Source organism: Colobus angolensis, unplaced genomic scaffold, assembly GCF_000951035.1.
Source record: "Colobus angolensis palliatus isolate OR3802 unplaced genomic scaffold, Cang.pa_1.0 Scaffold7, whole genome shotgun sequence".
In the NCBI taxonomy this organism is placed as follows: domain Eukaryota; kingdom Metazoa; phylum Chordata; class Mammalia; order Primates; family Cercopithecidae; genus Colobus; species Colobus angolensis.
In genome coordinates this window covers 15,276,931-15,290,118 of record NW_012120709.1, presented here as the reverse complement: position 1 = coordinate 15,290,118, position 13,188 = coordinate 15,276,931, and the positions used below count along the sequence as shown (strand labels likewise).

The 13,188-nt window shown below is 38.6% G+C and overlaps 1 protein-coding gene across 1 annotated transcript in view; it reads right to left on the bottom strand.

The window, feature by feature from the left end:
* DDX10 (DEAD (Asp-Glu-Ala-Asp) box polypeptide 10) overlaps positions 1-13,188 on the bottom strand; it is a 285,003-nt gene that overhangs the window by 84,121 nt on the left and 187,694 nt on the right. Inside the window, exon 16 of the mRNA XM_011926680.1 lies at positions 4,661-4,717. Within this exon, the coding sequence (XP_011782070.1) occupies positions 4,661-4,717 (57 nt within the window). The remainder of the gene's footprint in view (positions 1-4,660; positions 4,718-13,188) is intronic.

Below are 13,188 nucleotides of genomic sequence, written 5' to 3'. Positions count from 1 at the left end.
TGGGGGGTGGAGAGGAGAGTCCATAGGTCACTCGATATAATACTGAAAACCACTGAAGTAGATCAGTGGCTGCCACACTCGCTCTTGAATTTCATGGATCAGAAAAAGCTCAAAAAAGATTTTAAAGGGGTGAAATGGGTTTTTACTTTGCCAAATAATAAGACTTTTTAAAAATTATCAGTATTATTTCATAAATGAAAGGATATTTTAACACCAAAAAAGTAGGAAGAACAAAATATCAAATGAATAAAGCTAGCTTTGCTTTATGAAACTACTGTTCGGTCAGAGAAAAAGTCATTGAAGACCAGTAGATTAGAAAGTCAGTCCAGGGCATCTCTCAAGTCTACTAGAGTTTTTTAAGGTTTTTTGTTGTTGTTGTTGTTGTTGTTTTTGGTCTGTTTATTTGTTTTGTTTTGTTTTGTTTGAGACAGAGTCTCGCTCTGTCACCCAGGCTGGACTGCAGTGGCATAATCTCAGCTCACTGCAGCCTCCACCTCCTGGGTTAAAGTGATTCTCCCACCTCAGCCTCCCAAGTATGCTGGGATTACAGATGCACACTCTCTGTATTTTTAGTAGAGATAGGGTTTTGTCATGTTGGCCAGGCTGGTCTTGAAGCCCTCACCTCAGGGGTTCCCAAAGTGCTGGGATTACAGGCATGTCTCGGCCTCCCAAAGTGCTGGGATTACAGGCATGAGCCACCACGCCCGGCCTAGAGTTTTAAAATTAAATAACTACTACTTCTTCAGACCTCCTATTCTGAGAGCTCTAACTTCAACACTACTTTTCTGTTAGTACAGAGATTACCTTAGGTATTCAAGCAACTGTTACCTAAAACTAATATTTGTTAAGTATAAATAAAAACACAATACAAACCAGAAAATAAAAACAAGTGAAAATGTACAATGTCTATAAAACTTCAACCTCGAAATGTATGACATCATATTAATTTTCCCCACACCTAAAAACTATGAACTATAATCATCATTTTTAATACAGTCAAAGCAACTTTTAACTATTTTTAAGTATTTGAGCTCTTTCCTACTCTTTGCTCCTTCATAGTCAGTGTTCAATTTCATCAGCCTCAGACTTTTGTTTAATAAATCGCACTTTTGGCCAGGTGCGGTGGCTCATGTCTATAATTCCAGCACTTTGGGTGGCCGAGGCGGGCGGATCACGGGGTCAGGTGATCAAGACCATCGTGGCCAACACGGTGAAACTCTGTCTCTACTAAAAATACAAAAAATTAGCTGGGCGTGGTGGTGGGTGCCTGTAGTCCCAGCTACTCAGGAGGCTGAGGCAGGAGAATCGCTTGAACCTGGGAGGTGGTGGTTGTAGTGAGCCAAGATCGTGCCACTGCACTCCAGCCTGGGTGACAAAGCAAGATTCCAACTTAAAAAATAAATAAATAAATAAATAAAAATCACACTTTCTTTTCAAAAGTAGCACAGTACTGAGATATTTCTGAGGATCTATTTCCCCAAGTTTTAGCACTGTTGTTCCTTTTCCTTACATTTCTACAAAATCATTCCAGCAACCAAGGACTCCTACTGGCACTTGTGACCCTCAAAGCAAAAGGAAATTTAGTTAGATAATGAGATAAAGCTGTATTCCAGGATTATGTAACCTCCCTGAACCCAAAAAGCAATGTGGTCTATTGATCACTGCTACAAGTATTTTTCTGGATCTTAGTTTAAAATCTCTAGGTCATAAGAATATACGACATCTTGTTAGCTAAAGTAAAAACAATTCTATTGTGCAGTTCAAATATTTCTCTGCTAAAGAAAGTTTTGATACCCAAAAGACCTATATTTCCTAAACCACTATTAAGTACCCAGCAAACCTTTGTAACAGTTTCAGCTCCGTATTTATCTTCCATTCCCAATTCTGCACATAACATAATCTAGGCAGAACTTAGATCTATCTTTTAACAAAAAGTCGTATCAGATTCCTGAGAGGTCCATTCCAACTTTAGTTTATCCTACTCATACTTTAAAGCAATTTTTCTTAGAAATACTTTCAATATGCCAGAGAAGAGATTACCAGTAATCATCATTTCTAAAACTGAAAATTCACATTATCATTAAGTTTTCTCTTTTCTGGGAAATAAGAGTGTTCACTCAAACACTAAACCCCCCCCCCCAAAAAAATACTGTGTCCTTTATATCCTTCCTTGTATAATAAAATGATGTTTGCTGCACAAAACACAAAACAAGGTAGAAAGACAGCTATGTGAGTCCTCCCTTTCTTACACTTTCAGTTTCTATGCAGTGATTGCTTAGAATAGCTATAAACAGCTATGACTACATTTCCTGGTAAATTAAGTCTGCAAGTACCACTTTCCTTGACCATTAAAATACCTTCTGGATATCTTGTAGGTTCAGGGATCAAAGGGATGCTCTAGCTGGAATCTGACTGAAGTGATTCAGAAGGCAACAACCTAAGTAACACAATGATCAGGTTTACAGAAGAGGATCAATGAGAAGACAAAGTTTACTCAAAAACTAAGTCACATCTGTCATTTGAAGCACACACACTGAGAGAAACCTGATAATTTACATCATATTTCTCCTTACATATCACAGAAATTTGTGCCATCGTCCCTTTACCAAGTGTTTCCAAATAATATCTTCTGGGTCTGCTTCCAAAAGGCACCTCAAAAGCCATGAGAGCCTTCATCCCCTGTCACTTTCATTTGAAAGGAAGCTAGGTGCAAAAGGTTGGTTTGAGCTCATTCCTTGGGCTCTGTCAGTCAGCCTGAACCTGTCACTGCTGGCAGTCCTCAGTGTCTTGAGGAATGTTTGAGTCCTGGCTGCAAACCAGCCACTGATCCCTCTGGTAGTATCACTCTTACAAAAGGGCTGCCATCTCTGAGCACTCAGACACGGGCTGTGAAATGGAGGTAGCTAAACTATTCAGAGCAATAATAAAACACAGCCTCTGTCTATTTAAAGCTCCTGGCTGAGCTGCAAAGCCATGTCAGCTCTTCCTTCTGTTCTTAGTCCGATCCTTAGTGGTTATACAGAAATGAGACCTTCTCTTGACAAGAAAAATCTTCTTCCTTTTTTAGATGTCAGGAAACAAACACACAGGACAAACACGGAAGGGGAGTGGGAAATGGAAGGGAGAGTCTGGCGTAAGGAGTTCACTTCAGAGATCAGTCCCCAGTGAAAATGCCTGATTCTCACGACTTTACCATTTTTTCATTTCCCCAGCAGACACAGTATTAAAACCAAATATACACATCAATTTATGGGGGAATAAAAGAGGAGGTTTCCAGGAGGATAGCTCAAGGGTGAGAGCTATTTCTTACAGCTTAAACCACCAGGGGAAAAAAAAATTGAGCATACAGCATCAGTAAATATAAAAAATAAACCATATTTAGTGATATATAGAAATATGCATGAATAAAAACAAAAGAAATACAGTAACAGGGCTTTCTTTGGCTCTAGATTATATCTTTCATCTTACATTTATATATGCAGAAATGAGAGCTTCTTAGTGAAATAAAATAGGTTTATTTTTATGCTGAACATGCAATATTCATAAATATCAAATGCTTTTATTAGATTTAAGATTTTCTTCTTAAATTTCAATCCTTCCCACTACAGCCTCTGAGATCTAGTGTCCCTGCCATGGTGGTTCACGCTTGCACTTTAAAGCATACGCAGAAGCCACCACCTTATTTAGCAGTCAGGCTGCACACACTGGAGCTCTCGTTTTCGGGCACCTTTGAAGACAGAGTGATATTTAATACTGAATATAAGCAGTCTTTTCATCTTACACTGTAGAATAATTGCTTCCCACTTCAGAACTATAGCATGAGTTATCATCTCTGACTTGCTCTCTAAGTGCTATGGCCAGCACGGAAAAAAAAATGACAAAGAATATTAAGAGCCTCCTCAAGGGAGTTGGAGCTTTGCTAACTGTCAAGAGGAAATCATGGCTAGTCAGAAACAGCACAATGAGATACAGCATGAGAAATGACATACGTTATTGGGCCCTAGTTCTAGGAAATCATTTCTACTAAATGTCCTCAGAATGCAGAAGCTGAACACTTCTCAGTGACAAACACATTATATAAAAATCATAGCTGCACATGGACGGTGTTTATAATTATACATACATACTTGAAGAAAACTGTACATATGTATTTGCTGAAAAGTATCAGCTACAGACTATAGTAAAAGTGGGAGATACAGAACACTTTTCCCCTAGATTCTAAGAGCTGAACTGATGCTTTCAAAGTTACCTGTTATCAGGTTGGGTTCACATGGGCTGTCTACCTAAAGATGATACAGATGAAAATCCTATCACGCCTGGCCCACAGAGTCAACTGCCTTTTGTATTTAGTAGACACAAAATACAATGGGAAAAAGTGGTGGAGTAAACGAGGCAAACCCAGTAACAAATTATCTTAGGTATTTTTCAGCCTGCACCAGAGAGGAAACACATGAATACAAGAAAGTGAAGAGAAGGCCGCGTGGGCTTGAATCCAACTGGAATATCATGATATACAAATGACATATAAAATCCATATTGAAAAGAAGAGGATTTAAATTCCATTTTAACATTACAAGCATTGTTCTTGCCAAAATATAAAATGCTTTTATCAATTCTACCTTAATAGAGCTTGGAAAAACAAATGTATATAAACCCTTACCTTTGCTTGCCTCTTGTTGGCTTCTCTTCTGGCTTCCCTTTCTTTCAGTCTTTTCTCCTGGAGAGAAGGAAGAGGAGAAAAATTAGCAGCATATAATTAGGTATAAAACAGAGTACATATTCATTACAGTTTTATTCCCTAAAGCTAACTAATATGTGACATTCATTTTCCAACAAATATTTACTGACTATGGGATTGGCACAGGTATTCATGAATCATTAAGAATGTGTCAGACAGATCTGGAATAATACTAATACCTTGAAATTTGATTTTCTGTTTTTCTGTCCCTTGTGAATTTGATTTTCATTATTGAATTTCATGCTCCCCTTATACTTAATCATTTTGTAGCATGGCAGAACTAAAGATAACATTTTGCCTTCTTTTTTGTAGCATAAAGTAGTTTTTGGTACCAGGATGTCCTCAAAAACAAAATAGGAATGCACTAATGACAAATTTTTAATACTGAGTAAAACTAAAAGAAAATAATTTGAAGTGAATCATTAGAAAATGTTTCTTATATGAAAAAGCTTTATTAGTACTCTGTCTGAAAAGAGCAAGAGTAAACATTGAGAGAGAAGCAAAAGAACTGAAAGTAGATATATCATAATTCAAAACTTAGAAAATGAATATATTCTTTGTGGGGATAAGAAAAAAATATTTTAAAGACGGTTTATGACATATGACAAAACAAAGATAAAAGGCTGGAGTACAGTCACTTCAGGAGAAGAGTATAAGTGAATTTCATTAGATTCGGTAACTGAAGTCCTCCTCCCCTTTTAATTAGGTGTGGCTCAAATGCTTTAAATCCTTTATTTTTCCTATTTTGTTTTTGAGGACATCCTGGTACCAAAAACTACTTTATGCTACAAAAAAGAAGGCAAAATGTTATCTTTAGTTCTGCCATGCTACAAAATGATTAAGTATAAGGGGAGCATGAAATTCAATAATGAAAATCAAATTCACAAGGGACAGAAAAACAGAAAATCAAATTTCAAGGTATAAAATACTCCCTTTATAGATATTATACTTCTTTTGGATTCTCACACACTATAGGTCCTTAGCTTCCAGAAAAGAAAGTACCATGAAATATGAATTTCATGAGCAGTCAGGACTACCAATTTAAACTTTTTCATTCTAGGGTGATACTTGAAAATTTGTAATTTGAAAGTAAGACTCATTTTTGGAGGTTATGGAAGTATAATCCATTTGCATGACTCTCAGGCAACTGTGTCAGTTTGGTAAGGAACTGAGTCCCCAGCTATCATGTAAGGAAGAAGGGGACATGTATCTTTACTTCAGTATTAGAATAACCTATTTTTCAAAAAAGAAAACTGGCTTAACAAAAGTGAACAAAAGAAAGATCATGAGAATTGTTAAGTCCCAAAGATATCCCCTGCCCTCCAAGAACAAAATTCCAGTAAACCTAAATCCTTCCCAGGAACTTAACACAACAAGGTTCTCTGATCTGTTACCTATTTTACAGAGTTTTGCTTGAACGACATTAAAAAGTGGACTTCTATGAATAAATCTGTAACAACTATAACAAGGATATGAAGACAGAATGAGAAAAACAAATTGATGTGGAAACACTGATTCACTAGTTAAATCCTTTGAATATTTACCCAACCACATGGTAGGCTCTGGATACATATAATGGGCAAAACAGATACAGACCATTGCCCTTTGCAGTTTACAACTTAATCCTATCAGACTCCCTGATTCCACTGGAAGCAAACTGCTCCCTGCTCCTCAACCCCAATCTCTAACTACTCACCATCAACCTAATACCCAACCCACCTCTCCAACACCACATGGTTTAAAAAAAAAAAGAAAGCATGAAAATAGATCAGATTTATGTAATTTTGAATATTTGTCTCATTTTTGATGCTGGATATAAACACAGCCCAAACACCAAGATATTGAGCTAAATGTCACTAGACGGTATAAGCTTGTGAGAGTAAGAACAGAAACCTCCCCAGGCAGACATCTCCAAATGGTAGGCAAAGGTTCTGTAGTAACAGGTTGGCTTCCATTTTAATAATAAACCTGGTTGTGACGGTGGAAGGGCTGAAACTAGGAGGAAAAAGGGTTGTAAAGAAAAGGATCTTGTATTCTCTTCTATAAATAAGCTTCATTCACAACATCCATTTTAGAATTAGGCACCAGATGCTGAGTCCCTTGTCCTCAAGATGACACTTCTGATCTTAGTAAAATTTCATAAGGACCATGTGAGCCAGACCAGTCTCTGGCTCTCTTACTTTAGACTCTTAAATGGCCATAGCTATGGTAAAATGGATTCTGGCACTAGTGTATATACACATACAGCTATACAATGAACATTCAGGAAACAGTGGTATTAGTATGGAGTCTTAAACTATACTACTAACCACAACATCTAATTTATTCTTTTTTTTTTTTTTGAGACGCAGTCTTGCTCTGCTTCCCAGGTTGGAGTGCAGTGGCAGGATCTCGACTCACTGCAAGCTCGGCCTCCTGGGTTTACGCCATTCTCCTGCCTCAGCCTCCTGGGTAGCTAGGATTACAGGCGCCCGCCACCACGCCCGGCTAGTTTTTGTGTTTTTAGTAGAGACGGGGTTTCACCTTGTTAGCCAGGATGGTCCCGATCTCCTGACCTCATGATCCGCCCTCCTTGGCCTCCCAAAGTGCTGGGATTACAGGCTTGAGCCACCACGCCCAGCCTTAATTTATTTTTAATTTTTTAGAGATCAATGACCTTGTTGTTCTGGAAACATGAAAATTTTCCATTATTTGTCATTTCTTCTTCAATACCCTCTACTCTTATGATCATCCACCTTTTAACTCATTGCTTCAGAGTTACTGTGCTATAAAAGAATGTCTGATGGCTTGACATAGGTAGCAACACAGCTGAATAGTTAAAAAGCATAAAGTCTGAACAGTAACAAAGACTTTGGTAAGAGTCCCAGGGCTGCTGTTTGCAAGCTGCAGGATTCTGGACACATTACTTGACCCTTCTAAGTCTTAGTTTTATAATCTGTAAAATGCTAGCTCACTGATTTCAGAAGTTAATTATTAGCATATAATATGATGGTACATGTAAACTTACTGCAGGGTCCAGTTAAGTAAGTGTTACTTGTTACTGTTAATATTCTTGCGGCTACTATTCCTCAGATGCCTGATTAGTTTCCCTCTTTCTTGACTATCACACAAATTTATGGTTAAGTCAACTGGATTCCATGCCAACTTAATTATGTGTCAACAACAATAAAACAAGATAGATTTTCTAAAGTCTTCCTTTAATACTTTCTTAACTTTCTAACGTTCAAGCTGGTAGTAAATGGAACCTAGAGTAATGCTGTACCATCTCGGGAAGCAGTCCAGAGCCACATCTTGACATGTTTATGTTATCTAAATTCATAATCCGATATAGATAAAGCACTCGAATTTCAAGGGAATGAAAGAGCTTCATAATGAATTGTTTTTCTCTATTCTCAGCTGTGATAGCAAATATTATCACCTTAACTACAAGTCATCTTTCAGAACTAAGAATGATGACACAATACAGAGCAGATTTTCACTCCATTAAAGTAAAAATCATTCAAAAATAGGATCCATGGCCTATCTTTCAACAGTTCTGACTGAATTATTAAAAAACACATTGGCCGGCGCGGTGGCTCACGCCTGTAATCCCAGCACTTTGAGAGGCCGAGTCGGGCAGATCACGAGGTCAGGAGATTGAGACCAACCTGGCTAACACGGTAAAACCCCATCTCTACTAAAACTACAAAAAATTAGCCAGGCGTGGTGGCGGGCCTAGCTACTTGGGAGGCTGAGGCAGGAGAATGGCATGAACCCGGGAGGCTGAGCTTGCAGTGAGCCAAGATCGCGCCACTGCACTCCTGCCTGGGTGACAGAGCTAGACTCTGTCTCAAAAATAAAAAAAATTTAAAAATTTAAAAAAAAAACATATTGCTTCCATGTGAGAGTAGTCTTTACAGTTTACTAGTTCACTAATGGTTTCATATGCAAATGTTACAGTTTTTGCTATTTTTATTTCCAATGATTGGTTTCAAGAGGTTCTAAAGAGAAAATAAAAATAACAGACCTATTTAAGCACAGCTACCTATAAACGCCAGACAAAGCTGAAGGGTTGGATGGTCTCAGAAGAAAGCAGTGCTTAAAGGCTAAAATGACAACTCATGAAGAGCAACTAAAGCTGCTAAATGACCCAAGGCAGTTACAGAAGGGTCCCTGAAGTCCAGAGAAGCCGCTATGCATTTTGGCAAGCAGGCAGCTTGAATTCTCCTCCCAGTGATGCCATGAAACTATATGGTTTGGTTTGGTTTGGTTTGTACTTTAAACCAGTTAGGATCTTTAGACCTCTTATATACAAGGGAATTGAAATTCATATGTCAAATAGATGTCGGCACTCTCACCTTTATTGCAACATAATTCACAATAGTCAAGATATGGAAAAACTGAAGTGGCCATCAACAAACAATGGATTAAGTAAATGTGCTGTATAGATGTACAATGGAATACTATTCAGCCTTAAGGAAAACACAGAATTCTGTTATTTGCAACAAGAAGACGTTTAGCAAAGGGAAATAAGCCAGGCAGAGAGGTAAATACCACACGGTCTCACTTATCTGCGGAATCTAATTCATAGAAGTAGACTTCATAAGAGCTCACAGAAGTAGAGCGTAGAGTGGTGGTTACCAAAGGACTGGGTGGAAGGGGTGCAGGGGAGATGAGCAAAGGGAAGATGTTGGTCATAGTGTACAAAGCTTCCATCCGACAGGAGGAATAAGTTCTCGTGATCTATTGCACAGCTTGGTGACCATGTTAATAATAATGTATTGTGTATTTCAAAATAGCTAAAATAGTGGACTATTAAATGTCACCACAAAGTAATGATAAATATTTGAAGTGATGGCTATGTTAATTAGCCTAATTTGATTATTGCACAATATATACCTGTAATGAAACATCTCATTGTACCCCATACATACAATTATGTGTCAATTAAAAATAACATAAAACTTTAAAAAATAAATGTAAAAAATCTTTATAACTCAGTTTTCTAAATCTTTTTTTTTTTTTTTTTGAGACGGAGTCTCGCTCTGTTGCCCAGGCTGGAGTGCAGTGGCCGGATCTCAGCTCACTGCAAGCTCCGCCTCCCAGGTTCACGCCATTCTCCTGCCTCAGCCTCCCGAGTAGCTGGGACTACAGGCGCCCGCCACCTCGCCCGGCTAGTTTTTTGTATTTTTTTAGTAGAGACAGGGTTTCACCGTGTTAGCCAGGATGGTCTCGATCTCCTGACCTCGTGATCCGCCCGTCTCAACCTCCCAAAAGTGCTGGGATTACAGGCTTGAGCCATCACGCCCGGCTTCTAAATCTTTAAAACACAGATTTACTTGAATCACATTAGAAATTATATAGCTTTCAGAATCTGGTAGATGAAAATATGATTCAAAGACAGGTGTAATAGTACGAGGGAAAAACAAGTTGGACAAAATGAGTAGCTGAGTCCTACTATACCAAGACTGAGTGCATACGCAAAGCTATGAGTCAAGGCTGTTAACTGTTAAACGCAAGAGCTAACAACTACTTCCAAACAGAATCATTAAGACTGAATTCACTTACATATTAAATATCGTATACTTTAAACCAAAAATATAATATTTTGAACACACTGAAAAAAAATGCCAAGGCTTACAAAATCTTCTACAATTGATATACATTAAAAGAAATGTATACTTTCTCCTCCCGCCACCCAAGATGCCGAAAGGAAAGAAGGCCAAGGGAAAGAAGGTGGCTCCGGCCCCTGCTGTCGTGAAAAAGCAGGAGGCCAAGAAAGTGGTGAATCCCCTGTTTGAGAAAAGACCTAAGAATTTTGGCATTGGACAGGACATCCAGCCCAAAAGAGACCTTACCCGCTTTGTGAAATGACCTCGCTATATCAGGTTGCAGCGGCAGAGAGCCATCCTCTATAAGCGGCTGAAAGTGCCTCCTGCTATTAACCAGTTCACCCAGGCCCTGGACCGCCAAACAGCTACTCAGCTGCTTAAGCTGGCCCACAAGTACAGACCAGAGACAAAGCAAGAGAAGAAGCAGAGGCTGTTGGCCCGGGCCGAGAAGAAAGCTGCTGGCAAAGGGGATGTCCCCACTAAGAGACCACCTGTCCTTCGAGCAGGAGTTAACACCGTCACCACCTTGGTGGAGAACAAGAAAGCTCAGCTGGTAGTGATTGCACACGACGTGGATCCCATTGAGCTGGTTGTCTTCTTGCCTGCCCTGCGTCATAAAATGGGGGTCCCTTACTGCATTATCAAGGGGAAGGCCAGACTGGGCCGTCTAGTCCACAGGAAGACCTGCACCACTGTTGCCTTCACACAGGTGAACTCGGAAGACAAAGGCGCTTTGGCTAAGCTGGTGGAAGCTATCAGGACCAATTACAATGACAGATATGATGAGATCCGCCGTCACTGGGGCGGCAATGTCCTGGGTCCCAAGTCTGTGGCTCGCATTGCCAAGCTTGAAAAGGCAAAGGCTAAAGAACTTGCCACTAAGCTGGGTTAAATGTACACTGTTGAGTTTTCTGTACATAAAAATAATTAAAATACAAATTTTCCTTCAAAAAAAAAATGTATTAAATACAGAAGCATGTGATAGATTTTGTGAAGTTTTTTTCACATGCAAAATTCATTCAGGCACATCCCTTATTCGTAACTTTGGGTCAAAAGTTTTTTCACCTTTTTCTATCTTCCTGGAGTAAAGCTTCCCCTAGACCCCGTTGTTAGTATTTTCAATATTCTTTAGGGACATATAGTTCTTCTCAATATACTTTCATAAAAGTAACAAAATTATGAGTGACAGCCTCAAAGGGAAATAGAATTATATTTGCCCAAGGCAAAATCCTACACTAAAAGAACAAAGAAGTGTCATTATAGTAGTAGTATACTCAGGAAAAAAATGTGACTTCAAAAACCAACAATGTGTTCAAGTAAAGCAATTAATTAAAGCAAAGTAATTTCTGCAGGATTAATAATATATTTAGTTTTTAAAATTTTAATGGTTACTGGAAATACGTAAAGAAGAAAGTCTTTTTTTTTTTTGAGACGGAGTCTCGCTCTGTCACCCAGGCTGGAGTGTAGTGGTGCAATCTTGGCTCACTGCGAGCTCCACCTACCAGGTTCCCGCCATTCTCCTGCCTCAGCCTCCCAACTAGCTGGGACTACAGGTGCCCACCACCACACCTGGCTTTTTTTTTTTTTTTCCTGTATTTTTTAGTAGAGATGGCATTTCACCATGTTAGCCAGGATGGTCTCGATTCCTGACCTCATGATCCACCCACTCAGCCTCCCAAAACACTGGGATTACAGGCATGAGCCACCACGTCCGGCAAGAAGAAAGTCTTTTCATAAAGTAAAGCAAGCAATCTGACTTGTCAGGGAGAAAAAAGTTACAAATTAAAATTCTATTTTCCAAACAGTAAAGGATGATTTTATTCCCAGGTCTTAACTAGATCTATGGAGCCAGAGATCTCACTGACATCTGGCATTAAGTCCCACTCCTACTCCCTGATTTTTCAGATTAGGAAAGCAAAGTCCCAACCAGTGACTAGTAATCCAAACTGGACTGGGTATAAACTGTAATTACTTTTGCACCAACGTAGTCATTCCACACTGAGGACTCAAGTACAGGTTATTCCGCAATACAGCACAGTATTCTTCCCAAACATCACTGCTTCACTATCCCAAATGTGAAGATGTGCCACTTAAGAAAACATTCCATATTTCTCGGGTAGAAATCTACTCCATAACAGCTTGGTGTATAAATGATGTGAGTACCTATATTGTGCCTTATGTATACTATTGCAGTAAACATGCTAATGCTACAGTACTCACAAATGCAAAGTTTTCTCTACTTTAATACACACAAATACATGTGTGTGTTTGCCAATGAAAATACCACAAAATCAATCATGTGAGCATCACATTTATATTAAAGTTGAATAGAGAGAACTATTCTAGTTATTTCTTTGTGCTTTTTTTCCAGGTAAGATTTTCAAAATCCTATTTGGAAGGCATGTCTTGTACAGAATACACCTATTTTACATAAAATAGAAAGTTGTCACTTTTTAAAAAAAAATACTGTGACTCTTGTAGTCACAGAAGTACTGACTTCAAAACCAGCTGTATATAAAGTTCAGGTGATTTCTCTCACAACTTTGTCAACTCAAAACTGTTCTGTTCAACCTTGCTATGAGATAGTCATGGAGACAGTCTAAAAAATCACATGCTATATTCTAATAATGATGCAAAGAAAATGATTTACAAGCTCAAAACTAATTGAAAATGGAAGTGTATGAAACACCTTTCACATAAGAAGAAAAAAATACGTATTCCTACTTATTTCTATTTGCATAAGGAAAGTGAAAGGACAAGTTTAAAATTAAAAGTAGTTAGCTATAAGGGTGTAGGTATGAATAAGACACACATAGGCAGAAGCATGAATTCTCAGTGTGTGTGTGTGTGTGTGTGTGT